We start from the raw sequence: 18,687 nt of genomic DNA on the forward strand, positions 1-18,687 counted from the left end.
CATAGTAGACTTAATACTACAATATTCAAAAAATGAATAAATTAATTTTTATGAATAAAAATGCATATTGAATTTAACTGAAACATTAATTTCTTCTGTAACTGACCCTGACAGGTGGTCATCCAACCTCTAGTAATGGAGAACTCATTACCTCACCAGTAGCCCATTCTGTTTGTGCACAGCTTAAGATGTTTGAAACTTCTCTTTAAACCAAAATCTGCTTCTTGGTAATCTTCTGTATTAACCAAATTCTGCCTCCTATCTGGGGCCAAGAAAATTAAATCCAATCTCTGGTCCACATGGCAGCCCTTCAGATGTTTGAAAACAGAAATAGGCATGAAGAGAATGATACATTTGGAATCAGAGGACCCAAGTTCATATTTCATCTCTACCACTTGTTGTTCATCCTTCATTTTCAAAGAGGTAATGTCTTGACTCTTGAGTGAATTGGATTTAAGTGAGACTGAGTTGCCCAAAGTTGTCAGTCTTACTTTCCCTTCCAGAGTCATAGAGTCCAGTGGCAAGACAAAAGTCAGGATAACTGGCTATGATCCAGGATGCAGTGTATGACCTTGGTGTCATCAATGCCTGACCAAACTCTAAGCACTCCACAGAACTGCTTCAGCCACTTTCGTGACCATTGTAACAAATTGTTCTTATCTGCCCATTCCTCTGGGTGAAGTCTTCACATGCTTGGAATAGACATCCCCCTAACTCACCAACAGGTTTGAGGCCCGTCAGTTACCTTCCACCTGCTTTAGCCTGTCTGCCAAGATGGTTTACCAGTGTGTTGCCTGCTTATGCTATAGTTTCTTATAGCCACAGGGGAGAGTTGAGTGAAGGTGGACAACAAAGATGCATGAACAGCCCTAAAAAGGTCTCTGCAAGCCCTCACACCAGAGGTGCTAGTCCTCCCTGAACACCCCATACACCAACTACCACCTGTGTGACATTGTTCAAATCATTTAATCTCTCTGGGCCTTGATTTCCTCATGTGTAAAATGAAGTAGATTAGATGGCTTCTACACTCTCTTCCAGTTCTAAATCTATGAGCCTAGGAGTGATTATGCCTTCTCTCCTTCCCGTCATTAGGCTAATTAATCCTAGCTCCTGATCTTCATATGATTTCGTTTTTAATTCTTTCCCTAGACAACCTCCTCTGGACATATTCTAGCTTGCCAGTGTTCTTCCTAAAATGTGGGCCCCAAAGCTGCCTGGTACGCTAGAGGTGGGAGTTTCTTAGAGTCCTGACTTAGGGTCTAGAAATTGTCGTTTCCTTTTTTTTTTTTTTTTTTGGTAGATGCCACATTAATCTGTTGAATGATTGAATATGAAATTGGGTGGAATCCCTAGTTTTTGGAGTTTTGTTTTTTTACATAAACTTCTATCTGACCACACCTCCCCCAATTTATGTTGTTGACTTTTTATATGGAAGCAGTAGTGAGATAGAATCAAGGAAGGATGAGGAGAGATATGTTAGACTATCAGTAAATGTAGCCAGCCTACTAACACACTGGTCACTCACTTCCTTGGAGTAGCGCTTAGAAACTATAAGCGTGGGTCTTTAGCACAGTGGATGGGACTGCTGGCAGTATGTGAGGTGGTTCAATGTTTGCTCCTTCACTGATCTGTGTTGAATGTGTTAGGGTAAAAGCCAAATTTTTTCTGCAACCTTCTCCTCCTTAGAAATCCCACAACTCGGGGCAGCTAGGTGGCATAGTTGATAGAGTACTGGCTCTGGAGTCAGGAGGATCTAAGTTCAAATCCAGCCTCAGATACTTGACACTTACTAGCTGTGTGATCCTGGGCAAGTCACTTAACCCCTATTGCCTCACCAAAAAAAAAAAAAAGTAAGCTATTTTAGGGGGAAGCTAGGTGACACAGTGGATAAAGCACTGGCCCTGGATTCAGGAGGACTTGAGTTCAGATCTGGACTCAGACACTTGACTCTCACTAGCTGTGTGACCTCAGGCAAGTCACTTAACCCCCATTGCCCCACAAAAATAAAGAAAGAAAAGAAAAAAGAAATCCCACAACTCAGGGAGGGCAAGAATGGAATCTGGAATCCCAGCAGCACCCTCCTGTGAGTGGGGGTCTGTAGGACTACATACTTGACCATGTCAGTAGAGTTCGTTTTGTTACTCCCACTTGCAGAAGATGGATACTTTGGCACAAAACTGTAATTATCTCCAGATTGTTATTGCCACACTGAATACAAAATATTAATTAAATAGAAGAGAGAAAATATGGGCTAAGAAGATAGAGGTCCAGCCTCGGAAGCTGGAACAAGTGGATTCAAATCTTTCTTCTGACATATACTAGTTGTGAGATTCTGGGCAAATTGTTCAAGGACCCTGTGAAGTAGAAGGTGAAAGATTATCAGCCTTTGCCTCTTGCACATGAGAATACTGAAGCTCAGAAAGGTTGATTATGTCTCAGAAAGATTATGTGTCATACAGCTAGTAAGTCTTGGAGCCCACTCCCTTGGCTAGAAGCTCAGGTCCTTTCCATTATCTCTTTATACCTCACTAAGTTTCTACACCATATCATATTTTTTTTTGTCCTAAGAAAAAACATGGGATCTTTTAACCTAGTTAAGGCGTGTTCACTTGTTATCTCTTTGGAGCAAAGAAGAATGCTAATTATGCTACCTCCTGGGTACTAAAGAGAAATAATTACCTCCTGTATCATTTCCTTATTTTGCCCCACCCCCTTCTCCCTCCAGACAAGAAAGCTTCCCTTTTGGCTGCCCATATTTCTAAAAAACCTTTATATCCATGGAAACCTTAGCCCCTACAACCACTTTATTTTCCATTTCCTCTTCTTCCTCTTCCTTAAATTTTACTTAGAAAAAAACAACCACCATTACCACCACCAAATAGTTGGTCCCGGTGATTCTGGTTATAATAAAATAAAATTAATATAGAGTTAGAAGTGGAAGGGACCTTAGAAGTCATCTAATACAACCCCTTAATTTTACAGGTAAAGAAACTGAGGTCTATGTAGCTGAGACTTGCCCACAGTCACATTCTTTTGGTGATAGAGCTGGGATCGGGATTGGAGCCCTAGTTCTTCATCCATTGCCATTTGTATTTATGCTGTCTCTCCACTATTCTGGTCTCTATCCTCAGGTTATCTCCTAATTACCTTTCTCTTTAACTTTCATACTTTGGTAGAAACCAAATAGCAATTTTAAAAAAATTACAGTTTTTTTCTTTTCTCCCTCTCCTTGCACTTATTTTCAGTTATTTAAGATCAGCTGAGATTACACTTCTAAGTCTTGCAGAGAAGAAATTCTGTTTATGCCAAGGGATCAAACCTACTTGTTTCCCCATACCAGATGAAGTCTCCACTGGGTTTAAACTGGTTTTTCAGGTGAGTTGGGCATTCTGGCCTTTGTCTAAATCAGGGGTTCTGCACGTTTTTTATTTCATGGACTCTTTTAACAGTCTGGTGAAGTTTATGGACCTCTTCTCAGAATATGTTTATAAATCCATAACAAAATATATAGGATTACAAAGGAAACTAATTCCATCGAAAAACTGATCAAAATATCTTTTTTTAAGTATATAGATACTACATTAAGAACCACAGGTCTAAGTTCATTCTTTATATACTTGACCTTTTCTGAAAAAACTGCCACTTACACCAAATTTTGTGATAAGCACATATTTACCAGGGATTACAGAAGATGAGGATTATTTTAGAGTTGGAGGGAGGGGCATAGACTGTACAGTGAGCCTTCTCACAGAAAGACTACTATTCAGCTGTAGTGGGGTTGAGGTGGGGGTAGGGGAACAAAGATCCATAGAATTTTGAGGGGGAGGCAGGACAATGAGGGTTAAGTGACTTACTTGCCCGTGGTCACACAGCTAGTAAGTGTCAAGTGTCTAAGGTCAGATTTGAACTCAGATCCTCCTTATATTATTTTTTTTTTGGTGGGGCAATGAGGGTTAAGTGACTTGCCTGGGGTCACACAGCTAGTAAGTGTCAAGTGTCTGAGGTCAGATTTGAACTCAGATCCTCCTGAATCCAGGACTGGTGCTCTATCCACTTCGACACCTAGTTGCTCCCCATCTATAGAATTTTTAATGGTCAAGCTTAGAGATCACAAAGAGTGATCTTATATTTCAATGAAGTTATTATAAAATATACTATGCTTAATAAAAATATTTTTTCTACTAGAATGGGAAAGCACCCAAAATGTACTGGTGGCTTCAATTTACAATAAGCAATAAATGGATTCCATCCCATGGCAAGGTCAGTTCAGCACTCAATATCACTACTGCAAGCAGTTTGTAAGAAGGGCTATAGCAGTTACCTAAGGCACCAGCCAGGAATAATACCCCTCTGTAACAAATAATGGTCCCTTTGTCTCTTCTATAAGCCTGGCTGGTTTGTCTCCTAGGTGTGATTTGGCGGGGTTTATCTCTTTTCCCCCTGTAGAAAGGATGAAAGATACTTCTTGGCTTCTTCCTACTGGAAGGAGAAAGTATAGATCTAAGCCAGAGTTATCCTGAAGTGACAGGGACATAGGTTGCTCAGTGGATAGAGCACTGGCCCTGGAGTTCAAATCTAGCTTTAGATACTGTGTAACCCTAGGCAAATCATGTAATGTCTGTCTGTCTCAGTTTTCTTGACTGTGAGAGGGGATAATAATAGGATTTACTTCTCAGAGTTATTATGAGGATCAGATTGGATAATATTAAAAAGCACTTAGCACAGACCTGGTATGGAGTAGGTGCTTAATAAATGCTTATTCCCTCTCTCATCTGAAGAAACAAAATACTCAATTTACAAACTACTGTGACTTTTTTTTTAGTGAGGCAATTGGGGTTAAGTGACTTGCCCAGGGTCACACAGCTAGTAAGTGTTAAGTGTCTGAGGCTGGATTTGAATTTAGGTACTCCTGACTCCAGGGCCAGTGCGTCTATCCACTGTGCCACCTAGCTGCCCCTTACTGTGACTTTTAAATGACTACTGAGCTACTGGAAGTCAAAGAAACCCCAAGAATGGACCTTATCAATCAGCCAATTAAAGAGCAGTTATTAAGCATATATCATGTGACACTATACTAAGCATTGAGGATACAAAGCAAAAAACAACCCAAAAAGGAGCATGAATTATAATGCATGAAAAAGGGGCAGCTAGGTAGCACAGTGGATAGAGCACTGGCCCTGGAGTCAGGAGTACCTGAGTTCAAATCCAGCCTCAGACACTTAACACTTACTAGCTGTGTGACCCTGGGCAAGTCACTTAACCCCAATTGCCTCACTAAAAAAACAAAAAAACAAAAACAAAAACAAAAGTAGATTGTGAAATATCAAAAATATCAAAGCCTCTATATCTCAGACCTGGTACTTCTGATTGGTGGGCATGAGGAGATGGAAGGTCTTGGAAATGGAAGCATGCTTCACTGTCCTTCCATCCCTAGAGGCTGGACTAGTTTTGATTCAGCTCCTGAAATGAAAATCAGGATTTAGCCAATACAGGGAAAACTTGGCAATTCTGCCCAGCTCTGCGTTATCTCCAGTGTTTTGCCACCGGGTGATCTGATTCAGAGCTCCCTTCCAGATTTCAATTCCCAGTAAAAAGGGGAGATGGCCAGAGACAGTGAGACCTTTTCTCCTTTCTTTCCTTTGTCCTCTCCAGTGGTCCCTATTCAGAGTGCTACGGATTTCCACAGCTGAAAGGGGAAGTCTATAACTTTACCATAGGATTGACTCTGGTTAGGAAGCTTTCACTGATGCTGTAGGAATTAAATAGGACCTCCTTGAAGGATTTGAGATAGGCAAAGAAGAAAGGGTACAATTCATATTTGTTTGCTCTACAAACTTTCCAGTACCCTCTGGGAAAACAGCAATGAGTAGGGATAGAAAGGTGGGAATGTTTATGATGTACGCAGGAGACAGTGGGGAGACTGGAGTGACTGAAGTACAGAATACATTTAGGGATGAAGTGGAAGATGAGTTTGGATAGGTAAGGACAGGCTCTGTGGCCTGCGGCTGAGGAGTTTAGCTCAATCCTATAAAGAAATTCGCGGTGTCAATCTGGTATTGTTGTGCAGGAAAGAGAGAGGAAAACTGTTTGATGTGATGTAGAGGAAAGAATTCTCTTAGAGGACCCGGGTTTGAATTCCAAGGGACAAATCACTTCTCCTTTCTAGTTGTCAGTTTCCTCATCTGTAAAACAAGGTTTTTGGACTAGCATAGTAAGAGAATACTAGATGGGGGAACCAGAGGCTCTTTATGATCTGTGTAGCCTTGGGCAAGTCATTTTATTTGTCCAACCTCAGTTTTCTCATTTGTAAAAAGATGAGGTAAGAATAGATGACATCTGAAGTCTCTTTCTTCCAGCTCTCTGATTCTATGATCTCAAAGGTTCCTTATACCTCTAAAATCTATGAAGTCAGGAAAGCCATAAGGATTTAGAGCTAGAAGGACCACAGAGGTCTTCCTGTGCAGCCCTCTTATTTTGTAGCAAGGTGGGGATGACACATCATTACCCATTTTCACAGTAAAGATCTTAGGAATTCTCTGATCGATTGGAAGAATCCAAGATGGATAGAAGGGATGGGGATAGGCTAGGTTTGGGGCACAGGATGAGAGAGGATTATTTGTTAATCGACTACAAAAGGGTGTGAAGAGGCAAACGCTTAGTTATGAACCTTAGAAAGGGGGTTGGTTGAACTTTCAATGCCAGAGTATGAAGGGAAAGAGCATTCTAGACTTGGGGGTCAGGTACTAGAGAGAAGTGAGAGCCTCTAGACCTAATTTCAAATGTGTCACAATTCGGCTTAGACCAACTTGTGGGTGGTTTTTGTGTAGTGACTATAGGATTCCCCTAAATACTAAGGGACAACTTGCTTGGAGTGGAAAGAACACTGGATTGGGGGGTCAAGTAACCTGGGTTCTAGTCCTTACTAGTCCTGACTTAGATTCTTCGGTTTCTCTCTTCAGCTGAGTATTCTTGGTAGTTGACCAAGTAGGTCCCTCTTTGAGGTTAAAATCGTCCAACCCTACCCAGAATGGGTCTTGAGTCAGGTGTTTTTCCCCCTGGGTCCGAAATAGCAAAACTCTCAGAGTTGTTGGTTTGAGAATGGAGCGCGAGGCTCTACCTTAGAAAGGGGATCTGGGCTTAGGACACCGTCTAGGGGTTGGGACCGGCTCAGGCTCAGCTTGGGGGGACCCTTTCCTCTCTCAGCCCCGCCCCGTCCCAAACTTTGCGCTCCTCAGTCTACTGGGCAGTTGTCTTTGAGCTAGAAGAGAAGGGGCTGCTGCCCTGGCCAGCGCGGCTACAAAAGAGAGTCCTCGGGCTTATGGTGCCCCCTTGGCCGGGGCCACTGGAGCCGCCCCGGGGGCCGGGCGTCTGGGGCGCCGAGGCTCGCGGGCCCGAGCGGGCCGGCGGGGTGGGGCGCCTTGGGGAGACGCGCGCCCCGGCGGAAGCTCGGTCAAGTTCAGGGGAGGAGGCAGCCGACGCGCTCGACACCGGGGACTCGGGAGCGCTGCAGGAAGCGAGGGGCGGTGGCGGCCGCGCCCAGGCGGACTCGGCGGCTGCGGCGGCGGGGGCGGGATGCGGTGAAGGCCGGCCAGGGGCCCCGGCGGAGATGAGCGCCTCTGCGGCCACCGGAGTCTTCGTGCTGTCCCTCTCCGCTATCCCCGCCACTTACGTCTTCAACCACCTGGCCGTTCATCACAAGTGAGTGGCCTGGGCGGGGTGGGGGCGGGGGGCAGCCCCGGCAGGGAGCCGGGGAGGTCAGCGCACAGGGGAGGTCTGTGCCGGAGGCTCGCACTAGCTGGGCTTTGACATTCGGGGACTTTTAAAAATTAGCAACTGGATCTAAAGCATTAAGCGTTTGCTCTTTGTTAATACACATAGCACCTCCTCGATGCAATTGAAGCGAGATTAGAAACTAGGATCCAGTGAATGGATGAAACTCTAACTTTTTACATCTAGCCAAATTGACTGTGGGTGTCCTTTCTGTCGGTCGGCTTTCCCCCATAGCATTCATTCATGTACGCCTTTCATTCTTGGGGTGCAGATAGGACGGATTTGGAATGGAAGGACCAAAGTTAAAATTCCCTTCCTGCTGCTTTCTACCTGTATGACCTTGGGTTAAATCACTTAATCCCAATGAGCTTCAGTTTCCTTATCTGAAAAATAAGGGGGCTGAAGAAATCATAAACTCAGAATATTTTAGAGCTGGAAGAGATCTTAGAAGCCATCTAGTCCGACCCCCTCATTTTTACAGTTGAGAAAACGGAGGGATAGTTTAATTAAGTGACTCGCCTAAGTCATTCGGTTATTAAGTGGCAGGACTGGGATCAAAACCCAGGTCTTCTCGATTCTCTAAATCCAAGTTGGTTTCAGTTCCAAATCTGTGATGCTAAAAGATCCCGGTTAGGGCACATTTAGAAACAGGTGATGAACAACTCTAGTGGAAAGATTGTTAGATTATTGGGATCAAAGAGTTCCAGGCCAAACTGCTGCAATTTAGCTGTGTGACTTCGGATAAGTCACTTTACTTCTCCGGCCCACATCTGTAAAATGGCATGGAGGTAGGACTAGATAAGTTCCAAGGATCACTCCAAACTCTGAAAATACCAGTAGTCTTATCTTCTGCTCAAATGTGAATATGGATGTTACACCACTTGAAAAACTACTAATTCTGTGTTAACTGAATAATTTCTAATTATTTTAGTCTACAGGAGCAGAGTTGGGAGACATGCTTTTTGATATTTTATTTATTTTTTTGGTGGGGCAATAATGGTTAAGTGACTTGCCCAGGGTCACACAGCTAGTAAGTGTCAAGTGTCTGAGGTCTGATTTGAACTCAGGTCCTCCTGAATTCCAGGGCCAGTGCTAGCTGTCCCCCACAGGCTCTTTTAAAAAGACTTCAATGGTTATGAAATGGTATTATTTGAAAGAGGATGTTAAGAAGTTAAGTACAACATTAAATATAACTGGAACCTGGAGGTCTGTCCCTACCTTCTAAATGAAGCTGAGAACACTACATAGACTCACAGAGTGGTAGTGCTGGACATCACTTGAAGTGGTTCTAGTCGAATCCTTTTGATTTACACATCAGGAAACCGAGACCCAGAGAGTTGAACAAGTATGCCCAAGGGTCACCCAATGATAGAGATTTAAACATCCCTTTATTGTTCTCTGTCACTCACGCCAGCCCCCAAACCAGGCATCTGCAGGAAAAGTAGTTCACAGTTTGCCCTGGGGCAGACTTTGATTCTGGGCCATAAAAGAGTTCCTATCAGCCTGCAGAAGTAAGACCTATTGTGTTTTCTCAGAGCTGTTGCTGCTATGGAAATTGCAGACCAGCCTGTTGGGGGGGGGCGCCCCCCCCCCCCTCCCCGCACTTCTATTTGGTATGCTGAGGAGAGAGACCGACTTCTCTGAAGACAGGAAATCCACTGTTGTCTTCAAGATCATGGGCCATTCATTCCATCTCTGGGCCTCAGTTTCTTATCTGGAAATGATGAGGTCCACACCAACATTCTCAACCTTTTCTTTGTTATGGACCTCTTTGGCAGTTAGGTGAAGCCCATGGACCTGTGTTCAGAGTGATGTTTTTTAATCATTGAAGGAAATGCTCAATTTCAGTTAGAGGTTAGTGAAAATGAAGATGTATCCTCCCCGCCTCGTTCAAATCTATCCATGGACTAGAGGTTAAGAGCCCCTGAACTAGATAATATTTGCCCTTGCACAGGCTGTCTCCTCCTCCCTCACCCCCTGAACTACCATCTCCTCTCTTCCTCTTTTTGCCTTCCTTCAAGGCTCAACTCAAGTGCTGCCTCCTACCTCCCCTTCCTACTTCAGTTGTTAGTGGTCTGTTCCTCATTATCATTTATCATCACCACCATCATCTTCAATGAACATTTTATTTATTATTTATTAAGCACCTACTATGCATGGCACTGTGCTAAGGATTGGGGCTACAAAAATATAAACATGGTGCCTGCCCTCGAGAAGTTCACATGCTAGTTACAGAGACAACATGCAAAAAAATAGGTACACATGGGGCGGGTATGTGGAGCAGTGGATAAAGCACTGGCCTTGGATTCAGGAGGACCTGAGTTCAAATCCAGTCTCATACACTTGACACTAGCTGTGTAACTCTGGGCAAGTCACTTAATCCTCATTGCCCCACAAAAAAAAATAGGTACACACAAGATCCATTGATATACATATCCTTACATACATATAGATATATAAATATGTATGTAGAAAGACAAAGAGAGTATGAATGGGTGATAATCTCAGAGGGAAGGCACAAGGTGGGGGTGGAGACTGGGAAAGGCCTCTTGTAGAAGGTGAGATTTGAGGGTGGAGGTAAGGAGGAAAAGAAGAGCATTGCAGTGGGAGGCTGGGGAGCATCAGTTGGGCCAGTGAATAAGCACATAGTTGTCCACTGAGAGGAGTAAAGTATAAGAAGACCAGAAAAGTAGGAAGGAGCCAGATAGGGAAGGGTTTTTTTTAAATCTGCGGGAGATTTCATATTTAATCCTGGAGAGAATAATAGGGAGCCCTTGTGAAGTTACATTGTAATTCCTCATTGATGTACTCATGTATAGGCCCAGAGTTTAAACTGGTTGAGGGCAGAGGACATCTCATTCATTCATTCATTCTTTGTTTATTCATCTATCTATCTAGTCTCTGTATTCCTAGTTCTTAGCACAGTGCCTTACATGAATGAGTCAATTGACAGTTGACTGATTAAGATCACTTCTAGTTTTGAAATGTTTTGATCTGAATTTCTTCTAGAGACCCAGATAGAATAAACAGTGAATAAGCCCTAAATGATATGCTGTTAATAATGCACTGGAGGAGGCAGCTAGGTGGCACAGTGGATAAAGCACCAGCCCTTGATTCAGGAGGACCTGAGTTCAAATGCAGCCTCAGACATTTGACACTTATTAGCTGTGTGACACTGGGCAAGTCACTTAACCCCCATTTCCCAGACCAAAAAAAAAAAAATAATGCACTAGATACCCTACTGTCTGCTATCAAGCCTATCAAAAGATTAGCCATGCAGTATGCATGCTTAGTTTATCCAACTTCACCACTTTGACATTGAATACTAGGACTAGAAGGGACCTCAGAGATCATCCAAGCCAACTCCCTTCCCCCTCCCCCAAAATTTACAGATAGGGAAACTTAAGCTCATGGAGAATAACTGACATGTCCAAAGGCATGCAGCCAATTAGTAACCATGTTGGGACTAGAACCTGGTCCAGCTGGCTCAGATGGTCTCCCTCTGTTTTTCCACGCTGCCTCCTTTTCATCATTCATTATTCCAGCTTCTTGCCCTAGATGGAGCTAACTTTCTTTTTTTAGACTGAACTTTAATGTTAAGGAGTGGCTGGCTGGCTGAACAGATCTTTTAACATAGGGAAGATTTAAAATAAGTAAGTTATTTCAGTATGCTTTAAAAAGAAAAGAAAAAGCACATTTCTGTCCTGGTTCTGCTACGTCTGGTTTGTTCAACAAACATTCATTACATGCCTGCCCTGTAAAATGAGAACATTGGATTGGTGGTCTACAGGGACTCCTTCTAAGTCTTTGTACAAATCTCTTCAGATACAAAGACGACAAATGCCTACTTGGTGGAAGTAGTAGCACGAAAATTACATATACACAGACAAATATAGCATAATGTTAGGTGTGATGGGAGTTAAGGGGGGCTCCAGAATTGTGGGACAATTTGAGGACAGAGAGAATGAAATCTGGCTAAGTTGGAGGTTAAAAAGAAAATGCTGGTAATCTTATGATGTTATTGTTCAGTCATGTCCAAATCTTTGTAACCCCATTTGGGGTTTTCTTTGCAAAGATACTGGAGTGGTTTGCCATTTCCTTTACAGATGAGGAAACTGAGGTAAACAGGGTGAAATAACTTGCCCAGGTTCACACAGCTAGTAAATGTCTGAGACCATATTTGAACTCAGAAAAATTAATTTTCTTGACTCTGGGCCCAGCACTTTATCCACTGTACAATTTGTTGCAAAGCTAAAAAGGGTAGAGAGTATGAAATTAGTTTTGGCTTTGGGTGGGTATGTAGTCCAGCAGACCTGACTTACAGCACGTGTGTCTTACCACCTTTAAAATGATGTCTTCAGTCCTTTTCCATATACTTGTGTACCTGCTGATCCTCATCTTTAAGACTCAGCTCAAATCATACCTCTTTCAAGTTTTCTCTGACTGTCCCAGGCCACATTGATCTTGACCTCATTCTCTAAACTCTTATAGATAATATTTAACATTTATATAGTTCCTTTGGCAGTTGCTCATATAATTACCTTTTTACATCTCTGTAAAGTCTGTACATTTATTTTCTTGAACTGATGTTTAAATCTTATATTGATAGCTCACTTTTCATGTGTTTTTGGCTTTCTTCCTCAGCTAGATCATAAGGTAGAGTTTGTGTCTTATTTAACATTGGATCTCCAAGCCCATATCTCATGGTACTGTGTACCTAGTAGATATACTCTTTTGGATAAATATTTGTTGATTTGATCTAGTGCAATTTCCTTCTCTACTTTTTATAAAAGCTGATTGAATCTACCACCACATTAATCATGTTATCGTATGAATTTTACCTAAGAAAATGAAATAATCCTTGTCAGTTTGGAGATGCTATTGATCTCATGAGGTCCAGCTTTGGGGTAGGGCCATCTTTTAGAAATGGGAGACTTGAGGAAATGGGAAGTCGCAGGTACCATGGGATTTCTTTGTATATAGTAGAGAATCAAGTAGATACGTAGATATAGACATCTATCTATAGATCTTTCTATAGATAGATATAGATATAGAAGGTTTCTCATAGCTTTCTTTCCTATTTCTTATTCAGGACTACTGAGATCTTAAAGGGTTACTGTGGGGCCATTGCTGAGTTTGCAAAGTTCCTCCAGGGATCCCTGTCTTAAAACAAGATCTCAAAGTGTGGGATGCAATTTCTTTGCTCCTTTTATACTATGGTAGGACTGGAATTTATGTGAGGTCCAGTGATTTTAGGGTGCTAGAATGGTTGAAACTAGGGCTTGAGGTAAAAAGGACCTGGAATTGTTTTGTTAGACCTTTTAATTTATAATGTTGAACATGTCACTTCCCCCGGGGCCTGTTCTCCTGCCTGCTTTCAGAACATACTTTTGGTCTGCTGTCCTTTTACCATCAGTGAGTCAGTTCCATTTGATCTCCCTGATGTCTTTACCTGACTAACCTAGTCCCTTGGCCATGTATGCTAAATGTATGGTCATACATATTACATGTATGACCGTGCGTGCACACACAGAGCACATAAAGCAAAATATTTTGCCCATGAACACAGTCCAATTACAGATGCAGAATAGAGTCAGATATAGGGAGTAGAATCACACAAGAGTGGCTTGGAAAGTGACCAAAGCATGGATCCATCCTTTTATCTTTCCCCAGCAACAGTCTCCCATTGGGCACCAGTCTGTTTTTCAAAGTGGGGCAGTTAGGTGGTGCAGTGGGTAGAGCCCTGGCTCTGAAGTTGGGAGTATCTGACTCCCAAATCTTACCTCAGGCACTTACTAGCTATGTGACTCTGGGCAAGTCACTTAACCCCAATTGCCTTTAAGATCTGGGGTCATCTCCAGTTATACTGATATCTATCTTGCCACTGGACCCAGATGGCTCTGGAAGGGAGAGCAAGGGTGGTGACTTTGCATAGCCCTGCCTCACTTAAATCCAATTCATTGCAAGTCATGACATCACCAAAGTCATGGTCCTCTTTGAGAATGAAGGATAAACAATAACAAATATTCAAAGTTCTGTACCAATTCCCCTTTCTTGGCAAGAACACTAAAGGGATGGGAGCCAATTTGGTTTGCCCTTTAACCCCGATTCCTTCATATTTTTCTTGCTGAGGCTCAACCTTTCTCAAAGCATCCAAGAATCTAACTAAGCCTTCTTTACTTCTTATGTTTTGACACCAACTTGGAGTAATAGCCCCTACTGGAGATACCACATGAGGAAAGTGTCTAGTACAAGGGAATTTTGTCTGCTCCCTGGGAAAGAGAAGTGTCTTGGAATCAGAAAGATTAGAGTTTAGGTCCCAGCTAAGCCACCTCTGTGAATGTGGGCAAAGCCTTGGTTTACTTAACTGTTAAATGGAGATGATAGTAATAGTATATACCTCAGAGTGTTGTTGGGAATCAAATGACCTAGTGTATAGAAAGCCAGCATGGTACAGTGGAAAGAGCACTGGTTCTGGAGTTGAAGGTCCTGGGTTCAAATGCACCTTGGATATTTACTACCTGTGTGACCTTGGGCAAGTCACATATTCATCTGTAAAATGAGGGAGCTGAGCTAGATGACTTCTGAGGTCCCTTCTACATCTATGTTCCTAAGTAAAGTGATTGGTAATCCCTTCAGGTGCAATATGAATGTGAGCAATTATGATACTTGTATAGCTTCACAGGATTACCATAAAGATCAGATGGAACAATGTGTGTAGAATCCCATTGTAACTATAAATCACTCTCTAAATAGAATCACTTATTACTCAGCCGCCCAGATATTTTCAGGTGTTATCACCAACCAACAGTTGTGCCAAAGACTGACCTTCGTGGTGGAGTTGCATTTTAAACAAATAGTGCAGCAGCATTAATTAGGAGAATGTATTCAACTGACTAGGAAATTCCTAGCATGAGAATGTTTACTTTGATAGTGATTCAGCTTCCATGTTTTAATTTTTATAGTTCCTGGGTAATTGTAACTGCTGGAGTACTGGTTCTACTCATTGTAGCTCTGTTGGCTCGTGCCCTTGTGAAGAGAAAACCACCTAGAGATCCCCTATTTTATGGTAGGTATCAATGGGATAGAAAATACTGGACATGAGGTTGGTTGGGAGTTTTTCCTTCTGCCAAACATATTTCTCATTGGCTTGTAAATTATTGCTCACATCACTGAAAATTTAGATGGGAATGTTTTAATAAACATCAGAAATATAGTTAATGTTCCATCTGTCATTGTCATAGAAAATTTCATAGTTATCGATGGGATGTCATTCTATATTCTATATATGGATGACCATAGGGCATTTTGAGGGTATTTGTTAAAGTAATTGGACTTAGGCAGTTGTGAAAATATACATCTTAAGTGGGTTTCTTGGGGAGGAGAAAAAAGAACAGAAGTGTAGAGAGGTAGATGAAGGAACCAAGAATGGAGAGTGGGAGAAGGGACAATGGGGAGGACAAATAAGCATATACTGGCATTATTTATTTTTTTCCTTTATAAAAAATTGATTTATTTTTAAATCTTTAAAAGAATTTCAAGTTCCAAATTCTCTACCTCCCTTTACCCATTGAGAGGGCAAGCAGTATGATATCAATTATACTTGTGAAATTATACAAAACATATTTCCATATTAGCCATGTCACTCTTGTCACAGCACTCAAGAGCTCATTGGAGGTAGATAGCTCTTTTCATCATGATTTCTTCAGAATTGTCTTGGATCAGCGTATTGACCTGAGTATCTAAATCTTTCACAGTTGATCATCATTACAATATTGCTGTTACTATGTACACAATGATCTCCTAGTTCTTCTCACTTCACTTTGTATCAGTTCATATAGCTCTTCCCAGGTTTTTCTGAAACCATCCTCCTCATTTCTTAAACACAAAAGTATCTCAGATAGTATTATTTTGACCTAATGATTTGCAGTTTACCAATTATTTCCACAGTTTTCTGCTTTCAAGCTTAAAAAATATCAGAAGGTACCCAGTCCATCACCTTTATTTTACAGATGAGAAACTGAGGTTCAGTGAGATTCTGTGACTTGTCCAAAGTTACCTAATGAATGAATGGTAGAACTGGGCACTGAACCAACTTTTTTTAGATTTGTTATGAAATACTCTTTATACTTGATCATGATCTCTCTTTGATTTCAGAATATAGAGGATGCCTTTTTCTCCCTTTGGTGGAGATTCAGGTTTAGATTTTTTTTTGGAGACATCATGTTTTTAGCAGAATACTGGAACACTGGACTTTGAATCAGGAGACCTGAGTTTTATTCCCAATTCTTCCATTTACTTGTCTTTCTGGCCTTATAATAGAGATTGGGTTTAAATCTGCAGCCTATAGCTGTAAAGATTTTCCTAGAAAACTGAATGGCTAAGTAATTGGCCCAGTATCATGAAGAAAGCATGTATCAGAAGTAGGACTTGAAATCATATGATCCTGGTTCTGAGGCTAGCTTCCTATCATACTACACTACAATGCCTTTTCTTACTTTCTTTTTCTTTTCTTTTCTTCCTTCCTTCCTTTCTTTCTTTTTGCGGGGCAATGAGGGTTAAATGACTTACCCAGGGCCAAACAGCTAGGAAGTGTCAGGTGGCCTAGTTCGAATTTGAACTCAGGTCCTCCTGAATCCAGGGGCAGTGCTTTATCCACTGTACCACATAGCTGCCCCTACCATGTCTTTTCTTTTTCTTTTTCTTTTTGTGAGGCAATTGGGGTTAGGTGACTTGCCCAGGGTCACACAGTTAGTAAGTTTCAAGTGTCTGAGGCCATATTTGAACTCAGGTCCTCCTGAATCCAAGGCCAGAGCTTTATCCGCTGCACCACCTAGCTGCCCCTACCATGCCTTTTCAAACTTGTGATAAGACAGAGGTTCTTAAACTGAGGTCCATGAACTTGGTTTTAGGGAGGTTTGAGGGTTTTTGGGGGTGGGGGTGGGGGAGGAAACTATCAGTGTTAAGTGACTTACCCAGGGTCACATAGCTAATAAGTATCTGAGGTGAGATTTGAATTCAGGTCATTCTGACTCCATGCCACCTAGCTCCCCCATGAATTTGGTTTAAAAAATGATAACTGCATTTCAACATAATTGATTTCCTTTGCAATATTATGTATTTTATTTTATGCATTTAAACACATTATTTTGAGAAGGAATTCATAGGCTGCCCAAAGGGGAGAGGGTGCGTAGGGACCATGACACTCAAAAAATGAATAACCCCATAACTGGTAGCATTAAACTACAGACCTGCAAGTAACCTTATAACTTATCTGGTCTAAACTGTATCTGAGCAGGAATCCCCTCCATTACATGGGGACAAATGGTCATCTAGCTTCTGTTTCTGAAGATGTTCAGTGATGGGGGCTTATTATCTCCAATGTCAGCCCATTCCATTTAGGGACAGCTCTAATTATTACTTAGTTTTCCTCTATTGGAAAGCCAAATCTACTTCTTTGCAACTTGCATCCAGCTCTGCCCTCTGGAGCCCAGCAAAACAAGCCTATTGGGGGTGTTCTTGTACATAATGAGTGGGTACAGAGGCCGGATTCGTAGAGGTAGAAATGGCAAGATTGGGTAACCGATTAGATTTATGGAGTGAGGGAGCATCAGGACTCAAGGGTAACACCAAAGCAACTGGGAGACTAGAAATGTGACAACCTTGATAGAAATAGGGACATTTCAAAGAGAGGTGGGTTTGGAGGGAAGATGATGAACTCTATTTGAACATGTGGAGTTTATGATGTCTTCAGGACATCTGGTTAGAAATGTCCAATAGACAGTTGTTGATGTGGGACTCAGCTTAGGAAAGAGACTGATACCTGTTCTCTAGGTCTGTGAATCATGACAAGGATGAAAGTTGATGAAGTACCCCCAAACCTCCTCTTCTCCAAAGTAAACATTTCCAGTTCCTTCATCTTATTCTTGTATGGCACTATTCCTAGTTCCTTCACAATACTGCTCACTTCCTTTGGATAAGTTCCAATATATCAACATTTTTCTTAAAATGTGGTTCCCCAGAATTGAATATAATGCTAAAGATAAGGTCTGAGTGGAGTACAGTACTTTGGGGCCATCACCTCTTTTTTTTCTGGACAGCAGTCTTCTAAGATTCAAGATTGTATTAGCAATTTTGGTTGCCAAGTCACACCTCCTCATGTTAAGGTTTCACTCCACTAAGATACTGTTTAGTTTGTTTGGTTTTTGTTTTTATTTAAATAAACTTTTATATCATCATACTTTCCCTTCTCTCTTCAGTACCCCTCCCAGAGAGCCATCCCATATAACAAATAGTATTTTTTAAAGGCAAAAAAGGAAAATACAAGCAGTATACAACAATGGTAGACCTCCTACCTCTGTAAATGGATGGTGTGGAGTTGTCTTCTCATATCTCCTCTTTCAAGTTGTGTTTTTTGGTTTTTTTTGTGGGGTTTTTTTTGCTATATTTGCTTTTTTAGTGGTTATTTTAGGTCTTTTTAATTAATATCTCTTACTACCTCTCCCATATTATATTTGTGCTATTGGTTTTTTTATCCAAGTATAAGACTTCATTTATCATTATTAAACTAAATCAAAAGTTTTTACTTCCCATGCAGCTATGATTTAATGGGTAGAGTGCTAGACTTAGAGTCAGAAGACCCGTGTTCAAATTCTGCCTCAGTGGCTTACCCTGCCTGTCTCAGTTTTCTCATCTGCCAAATGGGGATAATAATAGCACCTACCTCCCAGGTTTGTTATTAAGATCAAATGAGATAATATGTAAGTGCTTTGCAAATCTCAAAACACTGTATAAATATTAGCTGTTATTATTTTTGTTTTATTTTGTTTTTGGCAGGGCAATGAGGGTTAAGTGACTTGCCCAGGGTCACACAGCTAGTAAGTGTCAAGTGTCTGAGGTCGGATTTGAACTCAGGTC

At 41.6% G+C, this 18,687-nt stretch overlaps 1 protein-coding gene across 2 annotated transcripts in view; it reads left to right on the top strand.

Annotated features, from left to right (window-relative positions):
* Nucleotides 1-7,318: 7,318 nt before the first annotated feature.
* The window catches only part of TM6SF1 (transmembrane 6 superfamily member 1), a 42,319-nt gene continuing 30,950 nt past the window's right edge, over nt 7,319-18,687 (top strand). Inside the window, exons 1-2 of one of the 2 annotated variants that reach the window (XM_043981511.1) lie at nt 7,319-7,698; nt 14,736-14,839. In XM_043981511.1, coding sequence (XP_043837446.1) covers nt 7,319-7,698; nt 14,736-14,839 — 484 coding nt within the window. The remainder of the gene's footprint in view (nt 7,699-14,735; nt 14,840-18,687) is intronic. The other variant, XM_043981512.1, reaches the window with a different exon arrangement.

The sequence above is a fragment of the Dromiciops gliroides genome, chromosome 2 (assembly GCF_019393635.1).
Source record: "Dromiciops gliroides isolate mDroGli1 chromosome 2, mDroGli1.pri, whole genome shotgun sequence".
Lineage (NCBI taxonomy): Eukaryota > Metazoa > Chordata > Mammalia > Microbiotheria > Microbiotheriidae > Dromiciops > Dromiciops gliroides.